Raw genomic sequence first — 17,979 nt, forward strand, 5'->3', positions numbered from 1 at the left:
TAATGGAAAAATGCACTGGAAGCTGTGGGATGATGCTTGCTTGAAGCATCTTTGTATCACCTCCCTGCTCAATAAATGCTCGTGGTAGGATACGTTATGGAACACAGCTGTTATGGAGAAACTAAGGAAGTATCTGAGAGCGCTAACGAACACAGAGACCACAAGTTGATTTAGAACCGTGTGGCACATGTTTATTCAGAAAGGACCTGCCACCAGTTACCCATGTTTCAGTCTGAGGCAATCTGTAAAGACAGAGAGTAGAAGGCACGCAACTGACACAGCCGACCTTACAAATAAACCAACTGAGGCAATTGCCTCAAGTGCCAGGATCCCACTGGGACCCAGAGGCAGCAGGTCCTGCTGTGTCACACTGCACATCTCCATCTGCGACCACTGCTGCTATGGTGGTGGGTTCTGGCAAGCTTTCGTGGAGTTCTGTGCGAGCTCTTACTGCTGCTGCCACTTCTTGCTTCTCTGGCGATGGTGGGGGGCAGGAGGCCTGCTGTGGTCCTGGAGTTTCATGGCCACCACTTGCCTCCTCCTGACACTGCCAGAGAAGCAAGAAGCAGCTGCAGTGTTGGGTTCCGGGTTCCGGATGTGGCGAAATATGATGGGCCGCCCCTGCTAACTGATATAATCTTGTACAAAGCGGCTTAATCTTTGCCTATCATTTACTGACTGCTGATTGACTTTGATGCAATCTTACGCACGGAATATTTTTCGGGCAGGGAAGGTACATGGGGATTGTATGTCATATGTATTTTTTGAAACTGAAAAATAAATTTCAGGAGAAAAGCTTAAAAAACAACAACCACAACCCTCAATAAACAGCTCTTCTGGAAGTGAGGGAATCATATATACTGAGTAATCATCAGGATTTTTCTGCAAATGTTTGCAGGTTGCTGTCAAGTGGTGGTTATCCTGCACTTTCCACTGTAGTTTTCCACCACTTTTCGTACTGCACAACATCAAGTGAATGGGAGCAGATTTGTTGCGCAAGAGTGCCATTTGCATTGCTTCCAGGCAACCTGTTTATCAAGAACTTATCCTGAATTTGAATCCCACTTGCAAAATAGCAACAGTCTGGAAGTAGCCTTAGGGTTTGGGTATGTTCACATTAGGGGCTTGAAGCGCAGCAGAGTCATCCCACCCCTCCTCATTGCACATCAAGCGACATTTACAAGTATTTCTTCATTTTTCAGGAAGGGGAGCTTGGAATGTCTACACCTGACATACATTTTTTGTTTTCCCTGCAGCCCCCCTGGAACTCCTGTTCATGAAGCTGCCGCCAGAACTTGCACACAGATCTGCCCCTGCACAAAGGCTGTTAGGGCATGGTTCACATTACCGCTTTCTTCCTCATCCATTCTTCTAACCAGACTGAAGCTGGTGCTGGTTTTAGGGAAAGCACACCAAACAGCAGTAATAAACTAAAGAACTGCTAGGGATTGTGGCAAACATGTGAACGCAGCTTCGGAAACTAGCAGTAGGACCGCACTAGGTGCAGAGTAAGCCAAAATGTGCCAGTTCCCTGTTTGTGGAATGCCTTCTCCGTGAGGTGTGCCTGTTGTTATTAGCTGAAAAACACCCCTGTTTACCCAGGCATTTGATGCCTGAAAGATGCAGCTCCTGGCAACCTTGAAATTACTTGCTGTGAGAGCATGTGATTATCTTATGTTTTAATTGTATATGTACTTTTTAACTGCATTGTTTTATCACTGGCTGCAGTGTTTTATCACCCTGGGCTCCTTTGGGAGGAAGAGCGGGATGTAAGTTTAATAAATAAATGACTCAGCCGAGGCAGCAATCCTATGCACAGTTTACCTAGGAACAAGCCCCACATGGGACTGACCTTCGAAGGAACATGCACAAGTTTTGAGCTGCAACTATTCTAGTTTGGAAGAATTCTCAGTTTAAGGCTGTGGATTCACTGCTTTAAACGTCTAGAGAGTTGATTGTCTTCCTTTATTTTCACAGGTATGACTAAGAGACGTTTTCGGTGAGTAACCGGCAAGATAGGTGTCTATTCTTTCCTTCAGTTTCTGAGATGAGTTAAGAAAAAAACACACGAGTACACAGTGATCAAGTGTGGAGAGGGCCTTCTTTTCTCTGGAATGTGCAAAACAACTGCAGTGAGAGAACAACAAAGTGATAAAGAGAGGGGAGTATGGGGGGGGGGAGGCAGAGGAGATTAGCACACTGTTCAAATAACATTTGTTCCTTGAACGCCCAGAGCAGTTGATCCAGAGCCATAAATTTGCCCTGGAGGTAAGCAGCACTGAAGAAGCACTTCTGAAGTTACAGGAAAGAAGTAATCTACTTATAAACAACACGGCTCTCGTTCTTCAACAACACTCATAATATCATCAAAGGGATGGAGCCACTCCCCGAGGAAGAAAGGCTGCAGCATTTGGGACTTTTTAGTTTAGAGAAAAGACGAGGAAGAAGTGAGATGATAGAAGTTTATAAAATAATGCATGGCACAGAGAGAGCGGAGAGAGAGAGAAGTTTCTCTCTGTGTGTCATGACACCAGGACTCGTGCGCATCAGATGATGCTGAACGTCAGAAGATTGAGGACTGATAGAAAAAAGTACTTTTATGTAGCACTTAGTTAAACTATGGAACTCACTCCTGCAGGAGGCAGTCATGGCTGTCAACCTGGAGGTCTTTAAAAGAGGATTAGCTATCAATGGCCACTAGCCACAGCTATGCTCTGTCTCCACTTTTTGGAGGCAAAATGCTTCTGAAACCACAGGAGAGGAGAGCACTCTTGTGCTCAGGTCCTGCTGATGGGTTTCCCACAGGCATCTGATCAGCCACTGTAAGAACGCGGTGCTGGACTAGAGGGGCCATTGGCCTGATCCAGCAGGCTCATCTTCTGTTCTTAGAATCCTTAGTTTCCCATACTCATCTCTTCCCAGAGAGCTAGTGTGGGGTAGTGGTTAGAGTGCTGGACTAGGACCTGGGAGACCAGGGTTCAAATCCCCACTGGTCCATGATTCTTACTGGGGGACCTTGGGCCAGCCACTGTCTCTCAGACTAACCTAATTCACAGGGTTGCTGCAAGGATAAGATGTGGAAGGGAGAGAACCATGCCCCTTGGGGAAAAGGTGGGGCATAAGTGTAAGAAATATTCAATAGATAACAGATTCGAGTCTGTTGCTCCATTCCTGGGAAACTCAATCCATTCCAGACAAAAGAAGCACCGATTGTCCAAAGGTTCACATCACCTTTGCCTGGCCATGCTTTGTTGATGATCAGTCTGCTTAATTCTAACAACAAAGACATCTGTGGTGTGATAGCTGGGAATGTAGCTTTTGAAAGCGTATTGTACTTATCCGAGCACTTGAAACTTTGGAGAAGGAATATTGTATCAAATGGAAGAAGTTTCTATGCTGCAAAAATAACCTCTGACCCTCGTTTAATCTCTCAAAGCCAAAATTAGTTTGTTCTTAGATTTCAAAGTCTGCAGCCTCCCGTTAAAGTATCCTTTACACAGTAATTTAACAGGAACTGGCAGTTCTAAGATTTCCAAGGCCCTGGTCAAGAATTTGGAACAAGTACTTACACTTTATTCCTGATACAGTGGTACCTCGAGTTAAGTACTTAATTTGTTCCGGAGGTCCGTTCTTAACCTGAAACTGTTCTTAACCTGAAGCACCACGTTAGCTAATGGGGCCTCCTGCTGTTGCCGCGCCGCCCGAGCACAATTTCTGTTCTCATCCTGAAACAAAGTTCTTAACCTGAGGTACTATTTCTGGGTTAGCGGAGTCTGTAACATGAAGCGTATATAACCTGAAGCATATGTAACCCGAGGTACCACTGTATATTAGGAGGCAGTGCTACTGTACCTTTACAGTAGTACCTCCTGTTACGAACTTACGTAATTCGTTCCGGAGGTCTGTTCTTAACCCAAAACCGTTCTTAACATGAGGCACGCTTTTGCTAATGGGGCCTCCCGCTGCCACCGCACCGCCGGCGCGCAACTTCCGCTTGCATTCCGGGGCAAAGTTCGCAAGCAGGAGCATCTACTTCTGGGTTAGCAGAGCTCGTTACCCGAAGCGTTCGTACGGAGGATGGTACGTAACCCGAGGTTCCACTGTACTAGTAAAGATAACTCCGGCAGATGTTTCTTGCCCTGTTCTTAGTATTACAGGAGGAAGAAAAGCTACAGCCACCTCCCCAAATCCTTTTTATTATTATTATTAAAGGTACAGGTTTCCCAACTATGACATCTCATCCTATAAATTCACAGTTAAATCCATCACATGTTTATTCTGAAGTTAGTCCTGCTAAGTTGAGTGGGCTTCCTTCCTATCGAGTGAGTTTAGGACTGCTGCCTTAGTAAGTCATGAAAACTGATCCTTTCCTGGTCTGCCCTAAAACCTCCACTGGACACACATAGACATCAATAAAAGGTTGTTTTTAAGATACCGGAGTTCTTTTTTTTAAGGGATTAAACAAAATGAGATCATATATTTTATTTTCAGCAAATGACTCAACAAGCTGGAAACCACAAAAGAGGAAAGAGATGTTGGGCTATATATATTGGTTGTTGACAATGCGTTATGAGCTGTCAGTGGCCCAGTTTGCACATAACGCTAAGCCAAACCATGGCAAATGAGCAAACCGTGTGGGTTCCTGGAGAGAAGATTGCAGCCACTTTGCTCCTCCTCACGTCCTGCTGCTGCACTGCTGGGAGCTAAGCCATGGTTTGGCTTTGCCTTATGTCCAGACCTAAATAGGTGGTTTATCTTGCTCTGGACAAACCAGGAGCTGCAGCCAAGGTTCTATGTTCTATGGCTTACTGCTTATGGTTTGTTTGGAGGAAATAAGCCCAGGACTGAATGTAGCACACAGAAGAGTGGAGGCGGCAGGACCAGAAAATGAAAAAGTTACCATGATTTTCTCTCCAGGAACCTGCCTGTTTGCTTGTGGCTTGTCTTTGTGTTCTGTGCCAAATGGGTCAAATATGATGTGGTTCCAAAGAAGGCAAATATAGAAGGTATTATATCCAGTGTTATTTATACTCAGAGCTGACTTGTTATAATGGCTTACTTCAATCATAGATCTCGCCTGCAACATCTAGGAAGACCTTGATACCTTTTCACTGGCTTTGCTTCTGGACGGTTGCTGCTTTCAGGTGGGATTCAATTACATACTGGCAAATTCAGCGATGCTATTTGATTTGATATTACTGGCAAGTATAATTGATAGGGAGGTCTTGTCAAAAACACCCGCTTTCCCCAAAGATCAGATTTTTTGTGACTGTAACACACACTGGCTTTATTTCCTGCTGGCACAGTTTTGACACTGTATTATATTTTTGTTTTGTTTTGGCGGTTTATCACTGCATTTTACACTGCCTAACAAATTTTGTAAACCACTTAATTAAATAATAATAATCCAAGTGGCATGTATAAAACAATGATGATGAATCCAATACAGAATTAAAAAAAAAAAGCAGAATTTCAAAACAAGTATTCACAACCAAATTATGTGTCTGGGTGGATCTACTGAAATAAAAAAAATAGATTTTAGCAGGGGCCTAAAACTGCATCATGAAGGTGCCTGCCTCTTGTTTATAGGCAGGGGATTCCAAAGCACAGCTACTGCAACACCATCTCACATAATGTTTTTATTCTTGTTATAAGTTACCCATAAAACTTTGTAATTGGGCAACATATGCCTTCTGTTAAAAAATAAAGAAAATAAAAATCTTATCCACTTTTATTCCTGCATTTTTTTAAAAAAATTAATTTATAGCTTTACAAAATTTAAATAGAAATAAACAATAATAAATAAAACACTGTACAGATAACTTACACATGTTTAAATTGTGTGCATTCTTTTTAGGCACTTGGCATTTAAAAAAAAAATTAAAAGGGGCAGAAATAGGGTGAACATCTTGAAAAAAATACTTTGACAATCCCACCTGCCATTGAAGCCTGTGTGTTTTGACTATACGCAATTTTGACTTTACACAGTATTTCAGGAACATAAACCAGCATAAATTGAGAGTCGCCTGTATTGACAAACAAGCAACAGAATGGTAAATAATCCAGCAACATAATTAGTAGCGATCTGACAATGGATACTATCAGACAATACACACACACACACACACTCTCTCTCTCTCTTAAAATAAATATATAATTACATATAAACATAGTTACAGTAGGTGTAGTATAGTTATAGAGGGCAATATTTGAAGTAAGTTTTATTGAGAGTGGACCCATTGAAATTAATAGATCTAACTTATTCAGGCTCACTCATTTCAGTGGATCTACTCTGAGTAGTACTAGCATTGGCTACTACCCTATAGTTTTGGTGTATAATTTGAAATTAATTATCATAGGATCGAAAAAGGAATGGAACCGATGTTATATTTTTATCCTGTTTGCAACTCATACGGAGGAGGGTGGAGGGCATGTAGGGAAATCAAACAAACACAGAAGCAAGCAACAGTGACTAAAGTGGGAGTTACTTCCCTATGCGCAAGATCGGGCCGCACATCTCTCCAAGGGTCTCACAATGCTGCTTTGCCACTTACTAATGGATGAAAACAAACATTTGAACCTAGTAGGGAAGAAACCTGGACTGTCTCCCACCCTGGTCATTTTCAGCTCTACTTCATTCCAACCAGAAGCTATTTTAAAACCAGGTCCCAGACAGCAATCTCTGCTGTCTGATCTGAAGACTTCCATGCGGCGAAGTCCAGAAAACAGAAATGCTCTGCAACAAAACATCCCAGGTCTTTCTTTGCTCCCCCCCCCCGCCCTCTTCTGCCCGGCAACAGCTTGAATCAGGGAAGCCTACCAATTAGAGGACCGTGCCTTTGCACCTTGCCTGAGAGCGAGAGTGCCTCTCAGAGCAGCCATTGAATGGGTCGTTGCAGTGCTGAGGAGAGGCAGTTCCTCAGCCAATCCGGGCAAATAACACTACAAATAAAGGAGGGCCATTTGGGACGAAGCTTCTGCTGTAGCTCTAGAGGCTCCTCGCACCCCATATTGATTTTTATTAGCTGCAGGAGTGGGGAAAGGCCCACCAGCCTGCAGGCAACTAAGCAAGAGCTGGGGTCTTCTTCTTCTTTTTTTTTTGCATTCGCCATTGCACAACTCTGTGGCTCAACAAAGGGTTTCCTCAAGGAAGATTGTGTTATCACCAGCCCCTGCCGCTTGACAATGGTCCTGGTTCTAATCTTCCTGCCGCGTTCTGCTGTTGCATCAAAAATGTTGGCCGCAACCACGTTTCAAAGGAAGAAGACGCTTGCGGTGGCACGTCCAGCTTTTCATGGGCCTGACCCATGCCACCAGATGTGTGGAGGGGTCGCGTGATCGAGGAGATGAAGCAATTCCACCCATGGGGAAAAGTCACAGCGTTCGGGGCTTGTAAGTTAAGGGGAAGGGCAAGTAAGAGGCGGAAGGAGAAGATTATAAAATGGCGCATGGCATGGAGAGAGTGGATGCAGACAAGTTTTCCCCCCATCTCTCATAACACTAATGGACTAAAGAAAATACTTCTTCATGCTGCGGCACATAGTTAAACTGTGGAACTCGCTGCCACAGGAGGCAGCGAGGGCCTCCAACTTGAATGGCTTTTTAAAAGGATTAGGCAAATTCACAGAGGACAAGGCTATGTTCTGCTTCCACTGTCAGAGGCATTGCGCCTCTGAATGTCATTTGCTGGGGGTCGCAAGGGGGAAGAGTGTTGTTGTGCTCCTGTCCAACTTGCAGGATTCCCAGAGTTATCTGGTCAGCCACTTTCAGGATGCTGGACTAGATAGGTCATGAGATAGGGTGAGGCACATCTCAGTAGGAAAGGATGTTCATATACAAGGAGCCACCACCGAAAAGGCCCTTTCCTGGACAACCACATCACATACTTCATCCTGCGTAGGGACTACCAGGAGGTGCTCAGCCGCTGATGTTAGAGAATGAGCGGACTGATGTGGAAGAAAATGTTATTGCCAGGGAAGGCCAATGAGCTGCCCTCCCCATTTTGACCGCCCACAATTCGCATCATCCCTGACTGACCATTGCACATGCTGGCTGGGGATGAGTCCAATGGCATATGGAGGGGGCCAAGTCAGCTACCATAGCTCCTTCCTCCAAATATGGTGATCAGTTTGACCCTATGGGAGACAAATTAATGCTCCTTCCCCCACGCCCGTCCCAGACAGAGGAACCCAAAAAAGAGACTGCCATCAGCTGCCAGCCTGCGTCCTTCTTCTTACAGACCCAGCCACTCTCTAGGGAACCTATCAGCCTATTCACATCTTACAAAAAGGCCATAAGTTCAGGGAAAGGCCAATGGTGGAAGGAGAGCATCTCCTCCTAGGTTCATTAACTTCCAGGCAGAGGGAAATGTGACTGTGTCAAGCCTCACAGTGACAGCTTGAGTGACAGCTGTGCCTTTTGGGGATGGAGAAGCAGGAGAAATTAGCACCGGGGCTGCTTTTCTTTACACAAAGGTGTAACAGCACATGCCACAAATCTGTCGCCAGATTTACCCATTTGGGATCTTCTCTCAACCTCAGAATCCTCAGAGATCGCTTCAGAACCCACAATACAGGGTGTGAGTGAGAGAGATTCAGTCCTTAATCTCTGCATGGAAAGCCTTTGAAAACCTCTAGACTGGTGTCATTTGTCTATGTGCAGGTTTATTCACCAACATGTCATTCGGAGTGGATTCAGGCCGGACCATCCACACACATTGTTCCATTTTGTTAGTTGTTCTGCGATGCCTCCCCAAAGTTACTGCATTATTGCTCCCTGGAGCAGCACTCTTGCATTCTAGCACGGCTAAAGCAGGTCAAACAATAACAACACCCTGGAAACACTGGTGGTACAAAAAGTTTCAGCAGGAATTTCAGCAGGAAGCTATGGAACGTGCACTGATTCAAAGCAAAGCAATATGGCCACCCCAAAACCTTTGCAGGTACAATTGGTATTATGAAAGCAGAATTGTGTATAACTGCCCTAATACCATCACAAGCACATATCATCACAAATGCACAATAAAAAGGAAGTCTGGAGAGGCCCAGAGGTGATAATTCCATCCAACTATATCTGTTGCAAAATAGCACAAATGGAAACCTCCCCCCACCGCTGAGAAATCACTATGGAGTCATTCCTTATTCATACAAATGACATTCCACACCTTCCACTTCTATTGACCAATAATGGTAAAGGAGCCAATCTCCACACGCGTGATAATTAAATGCATGCCATGGTCAACATGTTTACCGCTGGTATGATATGTTCCTGCCTGATGTGCCCTTTAATTGCTCCAATTAATGTTATTATTAATGCACTGTTCACCTTTAGTTCCCAGGGCAGGTTGCAACATTAATACGCAATACTGAAAACAGTTTAAAACAACTTACAGTCATACAAATAAGGTGAGTCCTCAAAATATCTGTATGTGTGTGTGTGTGTGTTGTGTGTGTACTTATTTATTGCATTTCTATCCCATTTTTCGTCCAAGGAGCTCAAAGCAGCATACAGGGTTCCCTCCCTCCCTATTTTGTCCTAAAAACAGTAAGGAAGGCTAGGCTGCGAGACAGTGACTGGTCCAAGGTCATCCAGTGAGTTTCATGGCAGGGAGCGGGGATTGTGAACCCTGGTCTCTCAGGTTCTGGTTCCACACTATGACGTACTGGCATTATAATCTGACACCCCACTGTGGGAAATTTAAGATGGTGACACGTAACTACCTACTGTTGCTATGGTGTAAACCAACCTGTATTTGGGTGGTGGGGGCACCAGTATAGGAGGGGACTTCCTAAGGGCCTTCTCAACTGGTGTACCCCTCTTTCTCTCAAGCATCAGTGGCCTCCAGGAATATCCCCCGTCTCTCACTTCTAAGGCAGATCCAAGCGAAGAAGTTCCCTGTCTCCCCATCTGCTTCCTTTCAAAGAACCCAACTTTTCCTACTCCACTGCACTCCAGATCGCCAATGAGCCTTTAATCTCTTGTTGTTTGCTCCGATTTAAATTGGCCTCATCTGGACATCGTTGCGACTGGGAGGGATCCTCCATTCCTGTTTTGCAACCAAGGAGTGGTGCGCTTTCAAACATCTTGGGGGAATTAGGCCATTGTTTGCCAAGGTGATTCAGAGAGTCTCCTAAGGGGGAAATGCTTCCATACAAAGGTTGCAGCGCAGCATGGTCAGGAGTGGAAGAACACCCTGCTCCCAAAAGAGTCAGGATCCCATATTAGCCGATCAGGGCTTGCTGATCAGAAGGTTGGCGGTTTGAATCCCCGCGACGGGGGGAGCTCCCGTTGCTTGGTCCCTGCTCCTGCCAACCTAGCAGCTCGAAAGCACGTCAAAGTGCAAGTAGATAAATAGGCACTGCTCCGGCAGGAAGGTAAACGGCGTTTCCGTGCGCTGCTCTGGTTCGCCAGAAGCGGCTTAGTCATGCTGGCCACATGACCCGGAAGCTGTACACCGGCTCCCTCGGCCAATAAAGCAAGATGAGCGCCACAACCCCAGAGTCGGTCACGACTGGACCTAATGGTCAGGGGTCCCTTTACCTTATATATACTCGTGCTCCTAAGTGATGTTATTCATCACTTTGGGACACTTCACAGGAAGAGATTCAGAAATGAAATAAATTATAACTAAAGGCTAGGCTTCGTTGTAGAGTAGCCATGTGTCCTACTTTGGAGAGGGCAGTTTTCATGACTAAAGTGGTATGATACTGCTTTAAAGGTATAGTGTTTCAAAGGTATAGGCCCAAGTCCTACTCTGACTAGACCAATTGAAGTTAATGAACATGACTACCTTATGTCTACAGTGTTGTCGAAGCTACCAGCATGAGTTTGACCAAACTGCGGGAGGCAGTGTAAGACAGGAGTGCCCGGCGTGCTCTGGTCCATGGGGTCACGAAGAGTCGGACACGACTAAATGACTAAACAACAACAACAAATCTTATGTCTGTTAATTTTAATGGGTTTGCTCAGAGTGGGGCTTCGGCCCCCATCTGCACTATACATTTAAAGCAGTACCATACCTCTTGAAACAGTCAGTGGCTTTTCCTAAGGGATCCTGGGAAGTCTAGTTTGTTATGGTTGCTGTGAGCTGCTATGCACCACCTGTTCCCCTCACAGAGCTACGATTCCCAGTGTTTCCTGTGAAGAGGGGTTGATTGTTGAACTGCACCTGAAATTTTGTCCTTTTCTCCAGAAATCCTGTCTTTTGATATAAACTTTATATCATTTGATATCGCAGGGCGACAGGTTCTCCATTCCTGGAGAACACCCTACTAAAACTTGATGTGCCAACAATGGTCTGATCCCATATAACAGGTTTTCAACCCTTTTGCATCCACGGCTCCCTTGACCAACTACATCCTTTCTGCTCAAGAGCCCAGTTCTGTCACCCCTGCCTGCAGAGCTGGCAGCCTCTCACCCCTTTTCAAACACCCTTCCTTGTGGAGTGTTCCCTCACCTTCCTCTCTTCTCCCCTCTCCTTGGAGTCCTCAGGGCAGCCATAGCTGCCGCCCCTGGTCTCTGAGCTGCCCCATCTGCCCCAAAGAGAAGTGCTCTGCTCCACAGGGACCTGGGAAACACCCAATGGCCAGCCCCGGAGGCACCATTCGCCTGGGGCGCTTGTAGCCAGGTTTGCTGCAACAAACACCCATGCAAGCCTTTGGGAGGCAGAGTTGCAAGAGGGCATCAGAGGAGGGAGGGAAGGAAAAAGGAACAGAGGCCAGTGTTGCCCTTGGCACCCCTGACCATCATTCAAGGCACCCCAGGGTGCCACGGCATGCTGGTTGAAAACCACTGCCATATAAGAAGAGTCCATTAGGACACAATCCAAATTTGAAAAATCAACAATACTTTACACTTTAGGGAGTTCTGTGAAGGAGCCTCGCATCTGCCCAGCCACCGCAGGGTGCTGCCAGACTTTTCTTCCTCTCTCCTATTTTCCTGGACCACTTTTGAGGCTTGGAGTCCAATCTGGACAAAACAGGAAAGACCTTGACCATGCAGCGGTGAGTGACACCTTCAGGAACCAAATGCCAGGATATGGGTGAACTTTCCAGAAATCCTGATGGCATTTGAGGAGAAGGGTTGGGTTGAGGAGAAATCCAGAAATGCTAAGGGGGGAAGCTTCCAATCTGCAGTATTTGCTTGACTAGATCAAATTATTATATCCTTTGTAATCAGAAGTAATATCTAAGACACCTGGCCTGCCATTAGTGCGCAAATAGAAAAGAAATTCATGATTGCCCAAAGGCACTGGGGAAATCAATATATATATTCAAAAGCTTGATGAGAAGAGAGAGAGAGAGAGATAATTTAATGGAACAACTTCTTTTCCAATTTTACCCAGTGTTAATTTTTTCTCTCTCTTGACAGGCTCTCATCCAGAAAGGAAGAGTGCGGGCGGGAGGGGAAACTGGATTACAATAAATGGGGCTTTGGAGAGTAATGGAAACTTCTAGCATACTATCAATATAGGTTTTTGAAGATTTAAAATGGAACGGCATTCATATTTACTGTCTATTTCTTTCTAATAGCCTAGCTTTCTCATTAAACCTCATATCCCCAACTGCATAATCAATTTGCAATGCAATCCTAAGCATGTCTACTCAGAAGTAAATCTTATTGCATTCAACAGGGCTTACTCCCAGGTAATAATGGGTTAGGACTGCAGCCTCAATTCTCCCAGTACATTTCTTTCTGTTGCCCCCCACCCCCCCCCCTTCATGCTGGAATGAGCAAGATTCTTAGGCCCCATCTGCAGCCTACTCTGAAAGCAGTATCAAACCCCCTTAAACAGTCCTGGTTTTCCTGGGAACTGTAATTTATTCTGAGTGCTGAGAGTTGTTTGGTAAAGGTAAAGGTATGCCTGACCATTAGGGCCAGTAGCGGACGACTCTGGGGTTGCGTGCTCATCTCACCAGCTTTTGTCCGCAGACAGCTTCTGGGTCATGTGGGCATCATGACTAAGCCACTTCTGGCGAACCAGAGCAGCGCACGGAAACGCCATTTACCTTCCCACCAGAGTGGTACCTATTTATCTACTTGCACTTTTGACGTGCTTTTGAACTGCTAGGTGGGCAGGAGCTGAGACTGAGCAACGGGAGCCATGAGGCATCCCAAACAACTAGACTTGCTGGAACCCCTCAGCCTTTCATCTTCCTAACACAAACAGAAAGGAAAATAGAATCAAGTGGGGGGTTTCTAAAAGGAACGTGTGGGTTTTTCCACACCTGCTGGACTCCCTTCTGCCGATTCTGTCGGAAGATTCCTGCAAAGATTCATGCAAAGCCTCTCTCTACAGGCCGTGGGGGAGTTAGAGCTCGATAAAAGAGGGAGAAATCTGTCAATTTCAGTTGTTCTCAGTTCCTCATTTTTCCACTCTTATGTTCTGTCCTCCACATTTCTACATCAGTTAATTTTATTTTTAAAGTTCTTGTGGAAATTCACCAGCATTAAATAGTAGATTTTTCCACTTAAACACATGTTTTTTTATTATAAAAAATGCAGTTTTGCCTCACAACCTAACCTACCTCACAGGGTTGTTTTGATGTTGAAACGCAGGTGGGGTGGTGGTATATATAAATACATTAAATCAGTTGCCAAAGGTAAAAATAGGGCCATGCTTGTAACATCCTATTATATGAAGCCAAGGATCATGGTCAGATACACAATTGTATGTTGCAGAAAGTTAATACATGTGCCCTGCTGTGTTGGTTTCTCCTGCAACAGCCTGTCTTCCGCTAATTTAAAAGCCAAGAAAGTGTTTGCTTCTTCGTTAATATGCCCAGGAACCTCACTAAAATGCTAGTGAGGGTGCACCTCCACAGGCACATACCTCCACATGTGGTGGGAGTGCCCCCAAATCCAACTATTCTGGACAATAGCCATATGAGAAATATGTAAAATAACTAAGCAAGTATTAGAAATCGCCCTAGAATTGGCCCTACTAAACCTCTTCCAAGACAATAATGCCCATTTACACCACAAAGAACTCATAACCCACCTACTTTCAGCAGCCAGAAACACCATAACCAGACACTGGAGAGATCTGTCAGGAGTAAGCATGGACCAATGGTACCAAATAGCATGGGAAACAGCCTTACTAGAAAAAGTAACCAATAAACTGAAACTGACATGGGGACATACAGAAGAAGACGCCTTCACCCCGGTATGGCTCCCCTTTATCACATACACAGCCCAACAAGACAATGACAAAAATCCACCAACAGCATACAAATCAATATGGCTAACCTGATCCAAAACACCCACCCGCCCCCCACAAACATGAAAACAAAGATCACCACAGCCAATCACAAACAAACAACCACACCCTAGGCCAACCCCAACATCTCTCACCACCAAAGGAACACAAGCGAACAGCAGAGAACCTGCACAAGCGACGCTGACACAAAACCCCACATATATTAAGTAAAATAGAAACATCACCACCCGACCCCACCCCCACTCACCTTCCCCCCACCACCTCTTTCCCCTTATTCTTCCTAATGTCTCAACAAATGAAACTGATCTGTAAGAATGTTACTTGGAGGAAAAAAAAGAGAGACATTGCCCATACTTTTGTAAACCAAGAAAATCTTTAATAAAAATACATTTTTTAAAAAAAGATACGCTTGAAAAAGGTAGTTGCACTCAAAACACACCCCTGCAGTTGCCAGCTGCTGGTGAAGTGGCAGGGTTAGCTCTGCGAGGGGCCTTTTGTGTTCGTCACACCTTCCAACATTTCACAAAGGAAAATAAGGACAGGCTTGCAGCAAACACATCTCCGTGTTACACAGAGGGGCCTTCATCGTGCCAATGCACCTAGATAATGGAACACCTGGCACTGTGAAGTACAGCTGGCCCCTTCCTGTGCTGCGTTATTAAAGACTGTTTTGCTCCTGCAGGCTTTCACTCTGTATGCGGCAGTCAATGTTTTGATGCTTGGTTTTAAAGCAAGCCAGTCCTGTCCCCTTGGTTGATTGCCTTATGCCAGGGCTGGGGAGCCCAGTTTCAGCTCAGCGACACAGCTCCTCACTTTCCCCCACCACCCAGAAGCCACTTTGAAGGGGTGGGCAGGGACAACCGTCTTGTCACATTAAAGGCACTCACTGGCAGCGTCAATGAGCTGATGGACACTAGCAGCAAGCCCTTCTTGGAGCATTTTGCATTTTGATTCATTCTGTGCCTGCAAATTGGGGGGGGGGGGCAGGCTTCATGTTGGTGGGGGAGGCAGAACCTCAGTTAGTTAAATATTTTTATCATGAGTGTAGCCAGGATTTTTGTTAGGGGAGCAGACCTTTTCTTTGGGGGTGCAGAACCTCAGTTAGTTATGTATTTTTATTGATTTTTAATAATTGGGGGGGGGGGCAGCTGCCCCTCCCTGCCACCCCTTGGCTACATTCATGATTTTTATTGATTTGTTTGAATGGGGGGGGGGGAGCTGCCCACCCCACCCCCTGGCTACGCCCATGATCATGCCACTTTAAACAGTCTTGGCTTTCCCCAAAGAATCCTGGGAATTGTAGTTTGCTAAGGATGCTGAGACTTGCATACCCTCCAACATTTCTCTGATGAAAATAGGGACATCCTATTCTGTACCGTCCAACCATTTCTCTGATGAAAATAGGGATGCCCTAAGGAAAAGCAGGACATTTTGGGATCAAATCAGAAACCAGGACAGCTTCTGTAAACCCGGGACTCTCCCTGGAAAATAGGGACACTTGGAGGGTCTGGTTAGGAGACTCCCCCCTCCCTTCGAGCTGCAACTGTCAGAGTTGTTTAACCATCCCTCTTCCCAGGGAACGCTGGGAATTGTAGCTCTGTGAGGGGAATAGGGGTCAACAGTTCCCAGAATTGCTTGGAGGGACTCATGACTGTTTGAAGTCATACGATACTTTTAAAAATACATAGTGCAGATGGGGCCTCTCTTACTCAGGAAATATATATGAAGAAGTTGCTACTTCCTTCTCATTTTGGGGACAGTGAAGAAACTATTCCAGGTCTGGTCCCAGACAGCCTTATCTGAAATTCAGGGACTGTTGTTTCTCTATTGTCCTAGCCCTTAAATTTTATTGCATTTATGGTTATATGATTTCTTGATTGCACGCATATTGTACAAGCGCACAGAATGGTACTGGTACAGTTCAACATCTTGAAAAGAATTCTAGCCCTTATGGCTGCCTGCAAATATAAGTTGTTATAAAATATAGAATGTTATCATCTATAGTGACATAGCTCAGCTGAGGCCAGTAGGATGGTATGGAAGATTTTGCTAGGCCTTAATTCTGAACTAGGACCGAAAACCTATTTTCCGTTCCACCCTAATGACCCTGTCGCATTTGAAGTAATAACAAATAAGGGAGTGCCCCTGATCATGTGCAGAGTACCTATTGACGCTGAACATCCACATATTCCCAACACAACATCCTAAGTGAGGATGCATTGGAGCCATTACTCTTGTTCCACTAGGGATTTTGGTAGAGCATGAGACTCTTAATCTCAGGGTTGTGTGTTTGAGCCCAATGTTGAGCAAAAGCGTCTTCCATTGCAGGGGGTTGGACTAGATGACCCTCATGCCTTCGTAAACTTATAAAGTAGCACTATATGCGTTGGCAGCTAAGAAGATCAGGAGAAAAGAACTAGATAAATTAGCGATCAATTGCAAAGGTGATTTGGACATTTAAGCTGGCACATTCTATCTGAGAACCCCCTGCTATTCTATCGTATGCAGCAAACAATTTCTAGGAGACATGACCGTGGTTTATTGTATTTGCAGTGCCTGATGTTTTTATGGTTATTGCTGTTTTTCTTTTTTGTTTCCTTTGTGAATGATGCCATGGCCTTTGGCTAGTGCAATAAAGTTGATGATGATGACGACCCTCATGGTCCCTTCCCACTCTATGATTCTATGATTTACACATGTTGTCTCCCGTGAGCTCGTTTAATATAGGTGGTTTAGACCATGTTCTGTCATTCTGCCTTTAATCTGTAACCAGCCTGCCTAGACTTGGCATCTTACCTGGGCAGCCTTTAGCATTTGTGAGCATCGCTCTCTGACCTCTCTGAAAGGGCAGCTTCTGGAGAGCCTGAGCAATAACACCAGGATCTGGTGCAGCTCCAACCCTGCTGCTTTTGACGACGATGAGGACCGTCCATTTTCCAGGTCATTTCGGGAAGGGCAAGGCTGATGGCCGATGGAACTCAGCAGGGCCTGAGCCAAGGTGTCCATTGCTTCTCCCCGGTCCTTTTCTCCTCGGCTATGGAGCCCAACCCACTTTCCAGAGTCCAGGTGGCCCTGTGGCCCTGCCTGATGTTTTCTCTGGTCCTGTAGGATGGCACTTTGTTGAGCCATCTGTGGATCTTCAGCCCTGATTGGCGCATTAACGCAGACCCCAGGCATGGATTGGCTTGTCATTTTTCTGGGATCAAGCGTACCTGTTCTGCAGTCCTGTTTCTCTCTCCCTTCAGCCTTTTACATCTGGAAGTTTCTCAGATCCACTTGCAACAAGGCGAGGCCACATGAGCAGACAGACATCACTAGTAGCAGTGGCACACCCACCAGGCTGAGAGGACCATGTCTGCCTGCAATCCAGCCTTGGTGAGCTTCGGTCCCCTAACGTTGCTTTTGTTCGGGTGGGAAGAGGCTGCAGAAAACATCTCAGGCTGATGCAATCTGTCTTGTCTCTGCTGCCGGAGAAAGCACAGAACTGCAAGCCGTGACAGGTAAACGGGACCGTGGCTTAGAGCAACGAGCCCTGGTGCATTCTGGGAGATGTAGTTTTCTTTGTTATGAATGTGCTGGAAGCTGCGAGTTAAGCCCTGATCAAGCGGAATTTACAAGATGCGTTATTTTCCAGAGGCAAAGCTGTGTGAAAGCAAACACACATATACATATTAAGTCTTGTGGTTCCTTAAAGACTAACATTTTGGTACAAGAACATATGTTACAATACATCTGTTACAGCTGAAGGTTCCTAACAAGAC

The 17,979-nt window shown here is 45.4% G+C and overlaps 1 protein-coding gene across 2 annotated transcripts in view; it reads right to left on the reverse strand.

Annotated features, from left to right (window-relative positions):
* Positions 1 to 17,725, reverse strand: part of SESN2 (sestrin 2) — a 60,020-nt gene extending 42,295 nt beyond the window's left edge. Inside the window, exon 1 of one of the 2 annotated variants that reach the window (XM_083455365.1) lies at positions 17,015 to 17,725. In XM_083455365.1, the coding sequence (XP_083311491.1) occupies positions 17,015 to 17,410 (396 nt within the window). In that variant the 5' untranslated portion in view covers positions 17,411 to 17,725. The remainder of the gene's footprint in view (positions 1 to 17,014) is intronic. The other variant, XM_083455364.1, reaches the window with a different exon arrangement.
* Positions 17,726 to 17,979: the final 254 nt, after the last annotated feature.

Source organism: Podarcis tiliguerta (assembly GCF_965153285.1).
Source record: "Podarcis tiliguerta genome assembly, chromosome: 8".
Lineage (NCBI taxonomy): Eukaryota > Metazoa > Chordata > Lepidosauria > Squamata > Lacertidae > Podarcis > Podarcis tiliguerta.